Source organism: Megascapheus bottae, chromosome 6 (genome assembly GCF_031878675.1).
Source record: "Megascapheus bottae isolate mThoBot1 chromosome 6, mThoBot2.hap1, whole genome shotgun sequence".
NCBI lineage: Eukaryota > Metazoa > Chordata > Mammalia > Rodentia > Geomyidae > Megascapheus > Megascapheus bottae.
Window position 1 is genome coordinate 42,774,041 of NC_143514.1, and position 18,798 is coordinate 42,792,838.

Here is an 18,798-nt window from a genome sequence, read left to right on the forward strand (position 1 = left end):
TTCTCCCTATATATGGAAAATACTTGATAGACAATACATATATGGGGATACAGATTTAGTAATATATTAATTTTAGTCCTCACTTGCAAATATTAGCTTGAAATAGCGTATGCAAATTTTGAATTTACCTCAATCCAATTATTTTTGTTTTTGCAAAAGCATCCAACTTTTTATTGATTATGAAGCAATGAAGGCACCTACTAGGTTAAAACTGGCTTGCTCTGTTACACACAGGGCCATCAAGGGTGAGGTTACTGTGACGTGCATCTGCTGTCCAGAATTTCCCTTTAAAGACAAACTTAAGGGAATCTGGTTACTGCTGACCTCTTAGGGAACATGGTGGGAGAACCATCTGCAGGTGTCTCACAGTGCTACACATAGGTTTAAAAAAAAATAAGCCTCCCAGGTGGTGTTGACGCTTGTTCTTGAGAGGATATCCCCATTTTAGGATGTTTGGATACATTCCTTCTCCTGCCGGAGAGTTTCTTTTGAGGGAAGAGTGTTTTTTTCCTCAGTATTAGTTTTCCTCAATTTTAATCCGTCAAACTTCTCCACTTCGGACATATCTGGTTTATCACTCATCTTTAGGCTGGAGGCCTGGTGACTCCAGCTAGGACCTGGGCTGAAGAGGAAGTTTCACGCAGGTTGGGTCACATTAATCCAATTATATAGCTTTAGATATTCCTGAATCCAATGTGCTCAAAACAATATTATTCCAAATAAATATAATGCAAGCCACAGAAGTGAACCATATATGTAATTCTGAATATTTTCCTGCTCATATGAACAAGAAAACAGGTAAAATTTATTATTAATATATTTTTTAGCCTAATGTATCTAAAATATCACTCTAGTATTTAACATAAAAAGTTACTGGGGCCAAGAGTTTGGACTAGTGGTAGAATGCTTGCCTAGCATGCAAGAAGACCTGGGTTCAATTCCTCACTACCACATGTATAGAAAAAAACCCAGAAATGGTGCTGTTGCTCAAGTGGTAGAGCTCTAGCCTTGAGAAAACCCAAGGACAATGCTCAGGCCCTGAGTTCAAGGCCAGGACTGGCAAAAAAAAGTTACTAATCAAATTGGGCATAGTGTCTCATGCCTATAAATCTAGCTACTCAGGACGCTGAGATCTGAGGATCAAGGTTCAAAGTCAGCCCAGGCACAAAAGGACCTGAGACTCTTATCTCCAATTAACCTCTAGAAAATGGGAAGTGGGGCTTGGCAAAAGGGAAGGGTGGTAGCCTTGAAATGTAGGGCTCAGGGATAATGCCCAGGTCCAGAGGTAGGGCAGTAGCCTTGAGCTGAAGAGCTCAGGACAGTGTCCAGGCCAAGTTCAAGCCCCACGATACCCCCCACCCACACACAAAAGTTACTAGTAAGAAAAATATACACTTTACTCATAAAAGAGCTTCAAAGCCAAGTTTGGTTTTATAGTTATAGTACATGCAACTTAGACTAGCCATGTTTCAAGTGTTTAATAACCACAAACAACTAGTGGATACCTTAAGTGAAGGTTAAAACAATGTCAGGAAAACATTCTTTACTTCATTCTTCTGTGTTTTCCTCAGTTAGCTTCATCAGCAGATAACTAACAAGCTATCAGCAACTTTCATTTTATAGCTTATCAGCTTAACAAATACATGGAGAGTAGCATATTTTCCAGACAGTTACAAGAACTCATTGAGTTGGATATTCACTGCTCTGGTTTGGTCATGTGACCCTCCTTAAACTAATCATCAATAACTGTGACCATGGAACGAGGCAACTATGATGGTCAGATAGTTTCACAATTAGTATCTTCAGTTTAAATTAGTATAAATTCTACTGGGGCCAGGAGATTGGAGTAGTGGTAGAGTGCTTGCCTAGCATGCACAACGACCCAGATTTGATTCCTCAGTATCACATACAGAGAAAAAGCCAGAAGTGGTGCTGTGGCTCAAGTGGTAGAGTTCTAGCCTTGAGAAAGTCCAAGGACAGTGCTCAGGCCCTGAGGTCAGGGACTGGCAAAAAAAAAAGAAAGAAAGAAAGAAAGAAAGAAAGAAAGAAAGAAAGAAAGAAAGAAAGAAAGAAGAAAAAAAAACACTACTGACATGCTCAGAGTGCACAGAGATTAAATGAAAACTTTTCCAAGTAAAGTAAGTGTGATGCCACCAGAACCAATCTGTGCCAGGTAGCCCCAATTCTCTCAGTTTAGTATATCTATTCAAACCACTCACTTGCTATATTAAAAAGTAAGATGCCAGGCTGAGAGTTGGAGCTACTGGTAGAGTGCTTGCCTAGCATGCAAGAAGATCTGGGTTTGATTCCTTGGTACCACAAACATAGAAAAAGCCAGAAATGGTGCTATAGAGGTCTACCCTTGAAAAAGCCCAAGGAAAATGCTCAAGTCCCGGGACTGGGAAAAAAAAAAAAAAAAGAAAGTAAACTCTGATTGGATTAACAAACCTCACATAGATAGGGTTATCCTTAGGGGAGCAGCCAGAAGAAACCAAATCATATTGATTTGTTTATATGGTTTTTCTCCAACTTCTCAGAAAAGAAAAGAAAAAGTGGGGATAAATATACCTCAGGGAGAACTTTCAAAGGAAGAACTCTTGGAGAAGACAGGGATAGGTGCAATTAGAAAGTGAAGGGAGGTTAACCTTTTTCCCAAGTAGCAGCTAAGATTGCTTATGAGTCTTTTCTCTAGAAAACTCTAAACAGTCAACTTCCTTTTTGTGTGTATGTATGTGTTTGGGGATGGGGAGAGTGGAGTATGTGTATTGGAGTTTGAACTTAGGGCCTCTGGTTCTCATTTGACTTTTTTGCTCTAGGCTTGTGATTTACCACTTGGGCCACTCATCCACTTTCAACATTTTGCTGGTTAATAAGAGATAAGATCCTTTTTTATTTGTCTGTCTGGGTTAGCTTTGAACTGATATCCTCAGGTCTCAGCCTTCTGGGTAGTTAGGATTACACACCTGGGCTTCAGTGCCTGACTCAATTGCTAGCTTTCTTAGGTATCTTCTGTTAGACATTGTCTCCTGTGTCACTTCTCAGTCAGTCTACGCTCCACAGTCTACTGTACAGTACCTACTGAACTACCAGAACCTTAGATACAATAGGAAATGTCACTTGTCTTCCTATTATAAAAGAGGATAGAGATGGTGCTTGTTAAGGATGCAAACTAACAAATAAGAGAAGGCATTTTGTTTGAACTCAAGGCCTTCAAGCTTGCTAGGCAGGTGCTCTACCATATCTAGTTTCTTTTGCTTTAGCCTATTTTTCAGGTAGACTTTGGTGTTCTTGACTTAGATAGTAATCCTTCAACCTCTGTCTCCTGCACAGCTGAGATTTCAGGCCCGTACCACCTCATCCAGCTTGTTTTTGAGATAGAGTCTCATCTCTATCTACATTTTGTTCAGGCTGGTCTCATTTCTGCCTCTCATATAACAGATTACTGGAATATACTACCATACCTTGCCTAGATATATAGATTTTATCATCTGCGAATCAGGAGTAAATTAACTCCTACTTTTCACCCGAAAGATAGGAAATGCACAAGAGGAGTGTAGAGCTACCTTTTGAGTAGGGTAACCCTGTTATTAAAAACAAATATTTCTGAGATTTGGCAAAAGCTGAATATTAAAGGAAGACTTAAAAGGGATATTTAGATAAAGCCCCATGACAAAAGAATGAAAATAACTACTGGCCAGCAAGCCTCAGCCTTTACTATTCTCAGAATACCTCAGTGTTCTAAGAGGTTTCAGCTTCAGCCAGTGGTAGAGAATCTATAAGTACCTTCCACTAGCTCAGTGACTCTTAATATATACCTACAAAAGCACCATTAGTTTTTGGAAGATGTTAGTATTATTTCTTTGATTTCACCTATGAGTCCCCTAACATAAAGCTAGCTTTGCCTAGAGCCATGATGTGTCATTCTGGATCAATCAGGAGGGGGAAAATCACATAGCAATTTGAGGAGTGTAAATTAAATATTAATTTGATATAAAGAAAGGGATGAGAGTAACAATATCTTCACTAGTATGGAGTAAAGCATTCTAAATCATACAGATTCAGCAAATATACAAGCTACAGCTAGGGCTGAGGGTGTGTGCCAAGAATAATTCCATTCTCATACCACAGGCTTAAGATCTTGATCTTCATAGAAAGGGCCTGTTTGTGGCTTACTGGATGGCAGATATATCACTGGGGTGTTGCACTGGTAGAATAGAATTTGGCGAAAACTTGCCAGTAGAACTTGCCAGGAATTCACCCTGTTGGGGTGGTGGGAAAACTATTCATCAGAGGCACTTTAAACAATGAGATTAATAGGAAGCTAGTGGTCACTGGGTTGTTGGCCACAACCTGCCAAGGAAGCACAGGGAGAATACTCAATTCTTCCTGCAATGACTCACTATCATCACCCTTTACTGACAAGACTCCAAGGTCTCTGTTACAGGAAAAATGTCTTTAAAGGGCCCAGATCTATTTTGCAGAGAGCAATTTAGAAGAGTTAATACAGGGACAGAAAGCAATACAATGATAATCAGTCCACAAGTTCCTAGAGATTATTCCTAAGAAGGAGCCACATGACATTTCATGAAAAAGCACATTTCCATGTATAAGCTATAGCCCATTCTTTATTTCCAGGCTTTCCTACTCAAGAGAGGCTGCTATCAGAATACAAATAAATAAGAGTGATGTTATTTTAGAGACCCCCAAACTTCAAGCGACATACTACAAGACATTTTTTAAACACTTCACAGTGAGCTATTTTGTTGGACATTTGGTATTTTTCAATTTTAATGTTGCAAAATAGAACGTGTTTGCGAGCATTCTGCAACTGCAGCATACCTGAGACAATAAACTTGTAAAGAGAAAAGAGTTATTATGGTGCTTAGTTCTGGACATGATTTGTTTGATTCCATTGCAAAATGGGATTCATGGTGGGAACCATGACAACAAACCATTCACTTCATGAGCAGTAAGTAAAAGAGAGGAAGAAGGGACAGAAGTCTTACAGTCTCCCTTGGACCCACTCCTCTATGGACCTCGCACAAGATTCCTCCTACTAAAATTCCACAATACCTTTGCAATAGTATATCCTGGTGATGACCAAGACTTTAATACATGAGAGGTTTTCTTTTTCACTCAAGATCCAAATTATGACAGAAACTCCCATAGCATTCATTTTTTTCGGTTAGATTTAGAGATATGAGCATTTCTAAAAACCTTTCCCAGCAGGGTACTGGTAGTTCATGACTATAATTCTGTTCAGGAGGATGAGATCTGAGGATAGAAGCCAGTCTGAAAAGATGTCTATGAGACTCTTACTCCAACTAATTACCAAAAAAGATGGAAGTGGACCTGTGACTCAAGTGGTAAAGTGCTAGCCTTGAGAAAAAAAATTCAGGGACAGTGCCCAGGCCCTGAGTTCAAACCCCAAGACCAGCTCACAAAACTTAAAAAATCTTTACTAACAGAGTCCCTTAGGGCCGGGATTGTGGCCTAGTGGTACAGTGCTTTCCTAGCATGCACGAAGACCCAGTTTGATTCCTTGGTACCATACACATGGAAAAAGACAGAAATGGTACTGTGGCTCAAGTGGTAGAGCTCTAGCCTTGAGAAAGCCCAAGGACAGTCCTTTGACCCTGGCAAAGAAAAGGTGTAACCAAAAGTGTCCCTTAAACTATAAATTAAAAAAAATCTTCTCACATGGTACTCATTGTTGAAGTCCTTTATTTTATATTATTATATATATTTAATTTGATCTTCATGGTCAAATCATGTTTTTATATATACTTATTTCTATTTCTGTTTTATATATAAGGAAATGGAAGCTTACAGAAGTAATTTGTTATAACAAAATAGAAGAAAAATGGATCACAGCTACTGTTCATGGAAAGCAGCAGAGTTATTAATCAGATAAGAAAGTGACTGAATCTATGGCCTCAACATGACTTATTTTTAGTTTTATAGCAGTTTTCTGTTTACATATCTCTGCCTAGGGTGATGCCCTTAACTACTCAGCTTTATTTGTTGCTAAATTTCCAGCAGAGAGTGAAGTGTTAGGCATATATAGACATTTGAGCTATGTTCTTATCATAAAGGGGTTGTGTGGGAAAGAGTAGACGCACCAGCAAAAAGTCATCACCACCAACACAGGAAGAAATTCCAAGTCATTAACTCACAAAGAAGGCACATTTATAACATCCTATACTATGCAGTTCATCCATGCATCATTTATGTAACATTAGAACCATGCCTAGATTTAGTAGGAAAAACCCCATAAAAGCTCAACTCCAACCCTACTCAGTCCCATAGGAAGTTTGTTGCCCCTTGTTGCTGTGCCTCAATAAACAGTCCTAGCCTGTTAAAGATCAAGTCTGGCCTTTTTTCTTCCTCCTCCATTTTCCTAACACCATTTATATTATTGCCATTATCATTCTGTAGATCAGGAATCTAAAGTTTTGTGAACTGAAATGAAATTCCTGGGTGATATAGTAAAACTGCCTCAATTTTGATGCCCAAGTTTTTCACTACTGGGCTATCAAGTCCTTTCATGAAGTGTACTATCTTTACAATATGAATGTTGTAAGAATCATATCAAAGGTGTCTAAATGCAGGAAGAACCAAGATATAACAATGAAAAGCTTTTAACATGGTTAGAGAGAGCGTGGCCAGTCTGGATGTGCAGTCATTTGACTGCATGAGTTTGTGTGGGAGTCAGTTCCATTGACTTGATCATACTCCATAGTGTTTAGATTTCTCACAGTACCTTTAATAAGGCATTATTCATTACAATTAGTTGGGCAATAATGACAAAGGGGCAGCAGATGGAAAGGCTAAGGAATAGGAGAGGGAGACCTGGTATAAAATGGATTTCAAATTGTCATGATACAAACAGCAAAATTTGCTATTTTTTTTATTGCCAGTCCTGGGGCTTGAACTCAGGGCTGGGGCATTGTTGCTCAAGGCTAGCATAATAGAGCCCTGGTGCTACTTTCAGCCTTTTAGGTATGTGTGGTACTACTGAGGAATCAAACCTAGGGCTTCATGTATGCTAGGCAAGCACTCCACCACTAAGACATTCCCAGCCCAATTTGCTAATCTTTATGTGAGCTTATTATGTCACAGTCCTTGAATGATCCCAACAATTTTTAAGGCTTCTGCCATGATTGCTCTCACATAAGTTCCATTTCTCTAACAAGTGGCTGTCCTCAAAGAAATCACAGGCTTTTTAATTGTTTTCCTTGGGGATATCTTCACAGTGCTTCTTTTATTTTTCTTCTTTTTTTCTTTTTGTCAGGCAGTTGTGGGGCTTGAACTCAGAGCTTTGGCGCTGTCCTTGCTCTCTTTGTTCAAGGCTATTACTCTATCACTTTGAGCTACAATGCCACTTCCGGTTTTCTCGTAATTGGAGATAAGAGTCTCATGGACTTTCCTGCCTGGGCTGGCTTTGAATTGGGATCCTCAGCTCTCAGCCTCATGAGTAAGCTGTGATTACAGGTATGAGCACCCACGCTCCAGTACCCAGTCTCTTATTTTTCTTTCTTTAAAAGCTCTTTCCTTGACTTCCATGACACCATATTGCCTCCTTTTTCTCCTCTGTTCCAGTTTTTTCCTAGCCTGCTCATCTCTTCTCCATTTTTGTCTTTGCAAATTTAGTTTCTTTCCTCAGTCTTTTCTTTCCTTTTCTTTTTTCAGTTCACACATTCTCAAATAACATGCCATCTCTAATTTTGAAATTGCCTGTAAATGCTGATGATTCCAAACTTAGCCTCCTTGGACATTTCTGTCTGAATGTCCTACACACACTTCAAATTTGACTTGCACAAATCTGAATTATATCCTTCACTTTCTCACCAAATCTCCTCTCCTTACAGGCTACCCATGAAGAAAAGAGGTTTACTCAGCTGGATGTTTTAGAGGTTCAGGCTCTGCTGGGAGGGCTGCCCCGTAGATGATATATGCCTTATGGTTGATAGCAATAGTGAAAAAACAAAAAAAGATTACATCTCAAACCAGGAAGCAGAGAATGCTGGGCCCAGCCACACCTGTCCCTTTTTTTTTTCCCCAGACCTGGCCTTGAGCACTGTCCTTGGACTTTCTCAAGGGCAGAGCTCTACCACTTAAGCCTCAGCACCACTTCCGGCTTTTTTCTATGTATGTGGTACGGAGGAATCAAACCCGGGTCTTCGTGCATGCTAGGCAAGCACTCAACCGCTAGGCCAAACTCCCAGCCCCACACCTGTCCCTTTTTTAAGAACCCCTCCCCTCATTATTATTTTGAGACAGGCTAACCTCAAACTCAGTTGTCTTTTCTTGAGTACTAAGATTATAAGCACGTACTATTATACCATGGTTTATTTTTTTGTAATACTGGAAACAAACCCAGAGCCTTGGACATAGTGTGTACTTTACATTCCTTAGTCTGGAAAACCAAGCCCTTCACAGACTAGCCTTTGCTTTAGCTGTTCAGGATTGCTCGCTTGCCCCTCCCTATGTTATACTTGTAAGCTCCAACCACACAGAGCTATTTGTGGTTTCACAGAATAAGCCAAGCCCACATATCTCAGTGCATTTGGACATGCTCTTTTAAACACTGCCCAGAAAGCCCAGTCTCCACCCTCAGTTTTTCCCTGTCGGTCTAGTTTCTAGTAGGCGTTTAGAACTAATTTTCTTGATCACTCCAGGACCAGCTATAATGCTCTCCCATGTATTCCTAAAGTGCAACTCAAAGCATAGCCTATTTACTTCCATCCTCTCCCATATACTTCCTGGATAGTAAGAACTGTTTTTCTCATCCACAGAATACTACCACATCCTGGCATATACTAGCACTTAAGATATTTATTCAAGTAGTCAGTGAAGTAGATTTTGTGGAGACACTTTGGAATAGAACAAAGACTTTTGAATGGAGCATAAAGACAAAGGGAATGAAGGAAGAGGGAGGGAAGAAGAGAGGAAGGAAGAGGAGAGTAGAAAACCTGATTCTTATTATCAGTCACTTCCCATCCCACCTTCCTCTTAGTTCTTGGGAACTATAAATCCACTTTCTACTTCTGGACAGTTCATATAAACAATATCATGCAGCATGTTTTCCTTTCTGACTGGATTATGTAACTCGGCATGGTTTTCAAGATTGCCACCCATATCTTAGCATGTATCAGAACCATCTTTCTTTCCATTGCTAAATTATTAATCTATTGTATAAATAAGCCATAGTTTTCTGCTCATCATTTGATGCACATATGGGTTCATGTTTTTAATGTAGACCTGTGTATTTCCTTTGGATACACACTTAGGAGAGGTAATAATATGAAGGTTTCAATTTCTTATTCTCATCAACTATTTTTTTTTTTTTTGGTTGGCTGTGGAGCTTGAACTCTGGGCTTGGGCACTGTCCCTGAGCTCTTCAGCTCAAAGATAGAGTTCTACCACTTGAGCAGCAGCACCACTTCCAACACTTTTTACCTCACTCTGTAGCCTAGGCTGGCCTGAAATACACAGTCTTTCGGTCTCCATTTCAAAGTGATGAAACTGTTATTTTCAGTTGTCTCATGTTTTTGCCTGGGTTGGCCTTGGACCCAGATCCTCCTATGTCTGCCTCTAGAGTAGCTGGGAAGACAGGACAAGTCCTCTTCAGTTTTTTGTTCTCTTCCCTGCTATGTGGTACTTCACTTTCAGTTAGGCGTTCTTTAAGTAGTTCTCTGGTTTTTTTTTATTTTTATTTGGATTGGGCCTGATGATCTTGATTTATGTGCCATCTTTAGACACAGAAGCCATGGATATGTGCTGGCCTACTTGTTTGGGACTAGAGAAACAGCTCTTTAGAAGCACAGTATATAGAGGTAGGGGTGTGTGTGTGTGTGTGTGTGTCTATGTGTATAGAAAAGAGAGAGAGAGGTATAGGAATATGAATGCTTGTCAGCCAAAGCAATTCTACTTTTACTCCAGTTGTTAAGCTCCATCCACATATACTTTTCCTTGATACTGGACCCATGTGGAACATGAAAACTGGCCCATCCTGGATTTGGTCAGTGACTACCAGCTCTTCCTGAGGGGAGGAGTCTGGAATATGCCCCTGCTTGGAGTGCTCCTCAGACTTTTTACTCTGTGGCGCTTGGTCTTGCTTGTCTTCATCTTGTTCTAAATGTTTCCAGCAAGCTTCACAGTGCATGCAATGTCCTTTTATACACTTTGGCAGTCAGTGAGTCATGTATACAAAGAACTATTCAGAGTGAAATGTGATCAGTCTCTAAGAGAGTACAGAAAAGATGTTTGGCAAGCAGAGATAAAGGCCAACAACATCTGGCTTGGAGCATGAAAGAAGAGAACTGATTCAGGGGCTATCAAACACCCAGGACTAGTTTATGTCTAGTGAATAAGTGATAGTAACAGCTAATCATTAATACTTACCGTGTGCCAGATCCTATTTTAAGACACTGACATAAATTAACGATTCTAAAGAATCATTCCAATATCCTTCCAATAAGTACAACTAGTTCCTCCATTTTAGAGAGGAGGCTAAATAACTTGCGTAAGGTCACATGGTGAAAAATTGGCAGAATATGAGTGGGTACCTATCAAGGGGTTAAGTATAGTATAATCTCTGTATATCATTCTGAATAGCTGCTTCATCTTTGTCAATGGACTCAAACTTGCTAAAGCAGTTCACAAAGGTGAACTAGATTTAAGCTAAGTGGTTGTACACTTAGGTAGAAGCTAAGTATATGTTCTCGCTGCACAGATCTATTTTCTGTCTCCAAGAAAACAACTATTTTTAAATCAGCATGTTGTTGGAATAAGCCCTGTTATACAAAGAAATCAAACCTCTCACCTGGGTTAAAGCACTAGACAGGAAGCTATAGTTCTGAGTAATGGACGCTTTCACCTCTGATTCAAGGTGTGACAGGACAAGTGACCTAATGTCTCCTCCAAACTGCCGATTTTCTTTTTTATTTTGGTGGGTGGTGGGACTTGAACTCTGGGCCTGGGTGTTGTCTCTGAGCTCTTCAGCTCATGGCTACCACCCTATCTCTGAAGCCACAACACCACTTCTGGTTTTTCCAGTGGTTAATTAGAGATAAGAGTCTCTGATTTTCTAGTAGTTAACTAGAGATAAGAGTCTCCAGGTCTTTAGTGCCCAGGCTGGCTTTGAATTATGATCCTCAGATCTCAGCCTCCAGAGTAGCTAGGATTACAGGCATTTGCCACCCCACCCAGGTAAAACTGCAGATTTTCTAATGGTAGAAGAGACGAAAACCTATCTATCAAGAACTACAAGGACAAGCAGGAATGTAATAATAATAAATACATATACTTGTTAAATTCCTAAAAGCCTGCACTATTTAGGATGCCTTAAGGTACCACAATAAACCGGGCTTTTTTTTTCTTAATTTCATAAATCAGTAAATGTGTATGAAAAAGCAAACATTCTAGAAACTACGGAATTCCAATGGAATTGTTAACAGATGATAGGAAGTCAGTTCTATCAGTAAACACAGAGATTATTTAACAGAGCACCAAAAGGTAAGGATCAGGCAGGCCTTGGTGGCTGAGCACACAAGTAATCCCAGCTCTTCAGGAGGCTGAGATCTGGGAATCATAGTTCAAAGCTGCCCCGATTAATTGGTAACAAAGTGGAGTTGTGACTCAAGTAGTAGGGCACCAGCACTGAACAAATAAAGCTAAGCAAAAGCATCCTGGCTTTGAGTTCAGCCTCAGTATCAAGAAGAAGGTAAGAAACATGAGCTTACCCAGGAATATGTAAGTATATGAAATGAGACTTCAAAAAGGAGTTAGTAATCAGATTAACTCACAGAGTACTACTGCAGGAAAACAAAACAAAACTGTCCTCAAAGAAAAGGCCTGGGTGTCCACTGGCTGATGCCTGCAATCCTAGTTACTCAGAGATCTGAGGATCATAGTTCAAAGCCAGCCTGGGCAGAAAGGTCTGTGAAACTCTTATCTCCAAATGGTAGAGCTCTAGCCTTGGGCACAAAAAGGCTCAGGGATAGCGTCCGGGCTCTGAGTTCAAGTCCCAGGATCAGCAAACAAAACAAAGCAAAGCGAAGACCTGGGCTCTTGATTTGAAATCTCAGTGGAAAAGTTTCCCCAGTGTGTGACCCGGGCCTAGTCGCTTAGCCAATTCCCTTCCCTCTAAAATGCAGATAATTACAAAGCAATTACAACGCTGCTGTGGAAATTAGGAGACCGAGCCTGGCCCCGCACCACAGATCCACCAGGATCACGGCAATCTCTGCAGGAGAAAGGGTTTGGGGGGGTCCCATCTCTGCTAGGCAAACCATTTGTTTCTCCAGTCAGACCCCACTCACGAGGTCCAGGCAGAAAGCAAGAAGAATCCAAGAGAAAACAAAACAGTGCTCCTGGATGGGCGCGGCCCACGCGCGGGCCCAGCCGTCCCGGGCGCCAAAGCCCATCTTCCATTTCTTTCTCTCCCTTTTAGGGACCGCCCGGTCGTCGACTCCCCCGCCCCCCCCCCCCCGCCCGCGCGTCCTCGGGGTGGTGCCGACCCGTGGAGTCGGGGACCCCTCCACACCCCCCGTTCTTCCTCGAGGTTCCGGCCGGCCGCAGCCGGGCTCCCGGCTCCCGCGGGGACTGACGCGCGGAGGGGAGGGGAGCGGGGCGGAGGGGAGGGGACGGAGCGGCGGTTTCTCCGCGCGCGCCTCTCCGGAGCATTACGGCAGGACTCGTTCCCGGCGCGGGCCGCCAGCCCTCAACCTCGCGGGTCCGGAGCGGGGACTGGCGGAGGCCGCGACGGAGGGAGCGCGAGCGGAGGCCCCGGCGAGCGGAGGCGCGCGCCCGCCGGTCCGCGCCCAGCCCCGCGCCGCCGCCTTCGCGTTCCCCTCAGCCGGAGCAGCCATGGCTGAGCGCCGCGCCTTCGCCCAGAAGATCAGCAGGTACCTCTCTCGGCGCGGGCCGGAGCAGGCGCGGGGAGCCTGGGCGGCCAGGCCTGGGAGGCGGGTGGGTGTGGCGGCGCCGGCGCCGCGGGGTTCTGAGGAGCCGGGGTGGGGGTGGTAGGCGGCCGGCTGCGCGGGCGCCGCCGAGGCCTCGCGACGCCGGGCGGACCACCCCGGCCTCCGCGCGGGGGACCGCGGCCCGGGGCTCCGGTGTGTGTGTGAGGGGGGGGGTGCCGAGACGGCGCGGCCTGGGACGCTGCGCTGCCTCTGGGCCGCGGCCCAGCCTGGAGTTCGGCGGCGGCTCGCGGCCGGGCGGGCGGGCTGGCGCGCGGGTAGGGGAAGCTCGTCGACCGACCGCCGGCGCTTCCCAAATTCTTTGTGTGGTACCCCGGGGCGGCGGCGGCGGGGAAGGCTCGCCCCCTCCCTGCTTCCCGCTCCCCGCCCCTCCCCGGCTCGCCCCCCGTCCACGGAGGCGCACCCCGACAAAAGGAGCGGCGGGCGGGCGAGGAGGCCCCTGTTCTCCACCCCCTCCCCCCACCCCGCCGGCTCCAGGCTGGGCACTAAGACTTCATTCACACTGAGCCTAAAATGCAAAGTTGAGGGCTGTTGCTCCCCCCCTTCCCAGCCCAATCTTGCAGGGTTTTAGCGAGTGAATGTAAAGGTGCACCCCCTCTTCCCTGCCCCTGAGTCTCTTCTGGTCGCCTCCTGTGGAAGATGGATGCAGGGCAGTGGGTTTTCTTTCTGCCTTGGCCTCGCTGAGATTTCTCAGTTTACCTGCTTTCTCTCCCCCTCCCCCAGCACACACACACACACACACACACACTCACACTCACTCTCTCTCTCAGTCTACTACCTGCATTCTCTTTCCCCAGCATCCACCCCCCCCCCAATATTCCTGTGGAGGATTCTAGTATTTGGAGAATCTCTTTGTGGAATTAGCTTACCCATAAGGCATTTGACATTTTTTGGTTTTAATAAAACTATTTCTTTGAATTAATGGCATTCCAAGAATAGAAACATCCAAATGAAGTACCCTCTTTTTGATTAGTTGGATTTATTTCTGTGGCTCTGAGTCTTTAGTTTGCTGACATATCTTAGAGGTTTTTGGATCAACCAGAAAAGATCTGTCTTAACTAGACCTCGAGATTGCTAACTCCCTTTTTTTGAGGGACACACTTTTCATTTTAAACCAACATCTCTTTCATAGGAGATTTTTCCCCCCCTTTCCCGTTTTTAAAACCCACTTCTTTTTCTTAAGAGGCAAAATAGCAAGTTCTGAACAGCATGGGCTCTCCTGGTGGATTCTGCCATGGGTTCAGATACTGTTGTTTTTGTAACTCTTTAAGTTTTAGTTATCTGAAAAGTGGAGATTATAGGATTATTTTGATCATTAAAAGGCCTCTTGTGTACAGTGCTTAGTGTACTTGGAGACCCATACTAACTGTTCTTGAATATTTATTCTAAGTAGGGTAATTTACACAGGGAATAGGAACTTAATTGGTTTCTTTGATTTTTGTAAAAGAACTAAATTTTATTTTTGAAGGTAATGTCATTAAGCAAAGATGTATTAATACATTTGGATAATTCTTTGTAATATAACCCAAAATTTTCTTTGAAAATGTGCTGATAGAGTAAATGCAAGTAAGACATAAAATACTTAGAAGGCTTGATTTCCGTTAGTGGAGTTTGTTATTAGACAGGACTAGCTACAAGAAAAAACACAATTAACTTGTATAAAATAGCCCAAAATGCAAATAAAAATAGCCTTGTAAAGTTATTAAATCAAGCAAATGAGAACGAAGAGATGTGCTGCTTGGAGACTTATGTAGTTGTGACAGTGATTAGTGAGTTACTGCATATGAAATGTGAGGAAGATTGGGGACACTGACATCCAGGCTTGTACCTGGGCAGCCAAGTCGATGATGAAAGCAGTTATTAAGAGGGAGTATGAGAGGGTTTTGAGAGTGAGAAATGTTGGGTGGAAATGACTCAATTGTGGGCAAGTAGATTTTGAGAGCTCATGAATCATTTAAATAGAGAACATCTATTTAGTTATTGGTGCAGGTTTAAGATGCAGAAGAGAGATTGAGCCAGAGTTGTAGATCTGAGAATCATCAGCAAGTAGGTTGTAATTGAAGCCATTGGAACTGATGTAACTATCCAGGGAGAATGTGAAGACTTAACTGTGAGGGAAGCCAATGACATAGCTGCACTAGATAATCACTGTCTGCTAACTATGAATGAAACTTGCTTTCCTTCTCGTTACAAAATATGGTAATGTGTTTCAATAAATTCTTGTTCTGCTTCTTAAATTTTCTAGAGGAGATGTGACACAAATTCTAGCGAGACACTAGGTTTGGCAGTCTAGGTCCTGCCACTTAGGCTAGTTCCTTCACCCTCCTTCTACTTCATTTTCCCTATATAAAGTTAGGGTAATCGTATGGAGGCTTTCCTCCATAAAGTTCTTGTGAGAATTAAGGAAATCAATGCTTCTAAGTGCTAAGCATTGATTATTTTATTATAATATTTATAATATGAGGTTCAGAACTGTTTCTTGGAAGTGGCAATCTTTTCTGTGGTGTGCATACACAAAATTGGTTGTACCATGCAAAACCTATTACTGCTTTAAACCTTTTGTTTTTCCTTCCTTCTTTTCTTCCCAACTCTTTTGTCTCCTCTTCTTTCCCTTCCCTCTCTCCCTTTCCTTTCCTTCTCTTTCTTTTCTTGCTTCTTTCCTTTCTTTGAAGCTTCAAGATGGTCCAGAAAATGTTTACTTTAGAAGGACTTACTGTGATTTCTTTCTGGCTCAGTTATTTTTTTAGCCCTTTGCATGTGGTACTGTTGTTTTTTAAGGCTGTGATTTGGTAATTGCTGAAAGCTCTTTTATTCATTTTTGACTGCTTAGCTCAGCTCAACATAGAAAAGCAAGATGGGTTTTGTACATATCAAGTAATTGCTTCTTCACTTCTCAGTAGTTGCTATTTATTTATTTATTATTTATTATTTTTTTTGGCCAGTCCTGGGCTTGAGCTCAGTGCCTAAGCACTGTCCTTGGACTTTCTCAAGGCTCTACCACTTGAGCCTCAGCACCATTTCTGGCTTTTTTTCTATGTATGTGGTACCCAGGGATCGAACCAAGGTCTTTGTGCATGCTAGGCAAGCACTCTACCACTAGGTCAAACTCCTGGCCCCTAGTTGCTGCTTATTTAGGACATACCCATGCATTTATGGAATATTGACTGCAGATTAATGATCTGGGATTTTGACCGGAATTATTTTGTTCTATTACTTAAGATTGGAGGATGGACATTTGTGAACACTTAAGGGACTTTGTATTACATCATTATCTTCACAACTTGAAGAGACAGAAAATCATAGTGAAGAATAACCAGGCACTGCGGTCAAGATTATACAGACTTAAATTTTGCCTATAACACATAATAGGTGTGTATTTCTGAATAGTTGGTCAGCCTCTGATTCTTCACCAGAAACAGGCATAAAAGCCTTTATAAAAGTGATGTAATAATTAAATGCATCAACATATCTGAAATACTTAGACCTATGTTTGGAATAGGCATTCAAAAAATCTTAGCTACGGGCCAGGAGTTTGGCCTAGTGGTAGAGTGCTTGCCTAGGATGCACAAAGACCCAGGTTCAATTCCTTGGTACCACATACATTGAAAAAAGCTGGAAGTGGTGCTGAGGCTCAAGTGGTAGAGTGCTAAGCCTTGAGAAAGTCCAAGGACAGTGCTCAGGCCCTGAGCTGGCAAAAAAAAAAAAAAAAAAAAATCTTAGCTACTACTATTCATCTTTCTATGTGATTTGCCATTATTACTAACATTTTCTAGTTAAGACTTTGAGGCGTGAAAAGAGTCTTACTATTTACCTAAATTGGGCACCTAGTCTTCTTGCTTTTAGATATTATACTTTTTTTTTTTCTAGTCCTGGGGCTTGAACTCAGGGCCTGGGCACTGTCCTTGGACACTTTTTACTCAACTAGCACTCTGGCACTTGAGCCACAGCACCACTTCCGGCTTTTTCTGTATATGTGGTTCCGGGTAATCAAATCTAGGGTTTTGAGCATGCTAGGAGAGCACACTACCACTAGCCCATGCTCTTAGCCCTCTTATACTCTTTTTTACTTGACTATTTTCTTTTTCTTTTTTTCTTTTTTGGTCGGTCGTGGCACTTGAACTCTGGCCCTGGACCATGTCCCTAAGCTCTTCAGCTCAAGGCTACTGCCCTACCCCGGAGCCACAACGCCACTTCCAATTTTCTGCTGATTGGAAATAATTCATGGGCTTTTTAGTGCCCCAGTTTGCTTTGAACCTCAATCCTCACATCTCAGCCTCCTAGTAGCTAGGATTACAGATGTGAGCCACCGTACCCAGCTTTACTATTTTCTTTCTGCAAAATATTTTCCATGGTAGCTTTACATTTTCTATTTAATGAAAGTTTCTGTTCTTTTTTTTTGATATAAACTTAATCCATTTTAAATTTTTATTTGATAGTGATTCTGGCTGGATAGACCCAATGTTTTTTGTTGTGTGTGTGTGTGTGTGTGTGTGTGTGTGTGTGTGTGTGTGTGTCCATGTGTCCATTCTGGAACTTGAAATTAGGGTTTAGGTGTTGTCCCTGAGCTGTTTTGCTTAAGGCTAGTGCTCTACCATGTGACCACAGCTCTACTTCTGGCATTTTTAGTAGTTAATTGGAGATAAAGTTTTCCTGCCTCACTGGTTTTGAAGGTCCTTAGACCTCAGCTTTCTGAGTGTGTAGGATTACAGACTTGAGCTACCAGCACCAAGCTTTAGACCAAATCTTTTAATCTGCAAAATCTACTTTTAGTTTATAGTTCCATGTATTATCAACTATTTTAGTTCACCATGCTTCAGCTCTTTGTTCAATATACCTTCCTTGGTCTTTTGTTATACTTATCTCACTATTACCATTTTTTTTCCCTGTTAAGAAGGAACTGAACAGAGGACTTGGTACATAATTAGGGGAATAAACTACACGCACAGACTTCATATTACTAATTTTCATTGCTGAATATGTACCCTATTTGTAGCTCCTGAGCTGCACATTAGTGTTAGAAGGAGACTAGACTAGGACAGTTCTAGTTGTGTGTGTGTGTGTGTGTGTGTGTGTGTGTGTGTGTGTGTGTGTGTGTGTACCAGGCCTGGGTGCTGTCACCGAGTATCTTTGCTCAAAGCTGGCTTTCTACCACTTAAGCCAGAGCTCCGCTCTGGCCTTCTTTTAGGGATAGTTTATTGGAGTTAAGAGTCTCTTAGACTTTCCTGCCTGTACTATCTTTGAACTGTGATCCTTAAATCTCAGCCTTGAGAGTAGTTCGGATTGCAGGCATGATTTATCATGTGCTTTTTATTAATGCTTTATTTTGATCAGGTTCATTTCATATTCTCCCCATTTCTCTTCATGCCCTCTCTGTTTTTGTCTCTGTCTTTGTCCCTCTGCCTGCTTGCCTGCTACCCCTTTCCCTCACTTTGTCTTTCTGAGACTTATGTAGCCCGACTGGCCTAACCTTCATTTTGCTTATCTACCTAGACATATTATTCGTTCATTATGTCATGTAATCATCTTTTCCTTGAGTTTGAAAAGTCTCTTATCCCCAAAGCTTATTATCTATTTTGTTGTACTTTTGAAACACATTTCTCTCTACTTCCCTCAGAACATTGATTCCATACTTTTCCCTTTCCTTTCTGATACTTTTTTTTTTTTTTAAGATACAGTCTTAGCCCAGTGTCCATGGCTCAAGTCTGTAATCCTAGCAACTCAGGAGACTGAGATCTGAGGATCGTGGTTCAGAGTCAGCCAGGCAGGAAAATCTGTGAAACTCATATCTCCAAAAGTGTTACTCTGTGGTCCA

The 18,798-nt window shown here is 42.2% G+C and overlaps 1 protein-coding gene and 1 pseudogene across 13 annotated transcripts in view; one reads left to right on the forward strand and one right to left on the reverse strand.

Moving 5' to 3' along the window:
- Window positions 1–444: 444 nt before the first annotated feature.
- LOC150061719 (thymosin beta-15A pseudogene) lies at window positions 445–582 on the reverse strand (annotated as a pseudogene).
- Window positions 583–12,754: 12,172 nt separating this feature from the next.
- Window positions 12,755–18,798, forward strand: part of Dock7 (dedicator of cytokinesis 7) — a 156,493-nt gene continuing 150,449 nt past the window's right edge. For 6 of the 13 annotated variants that reach the window (XM_090334708.1, XM_090334710.1, XM_090334712.1 and 3 more), the window contains exon 1: window positions 12,761–12,911. In XM_090334708.1, coding sequence (XP_090190834.1) covers window positions 12,874–12,911 — 38 coding nt within the window. In that variant the 5' untranslated portion in view covers window positions 12,761–12,873. Of the gene's footprint in view, window positions 12,912–18,798 lie in introns of all 13 variants that reach the window. The other 7 variants (XM_090334707.1, XM_090334709.1, XM_090334711.1 and 4 more) reach the window with 4 other exon arrangements.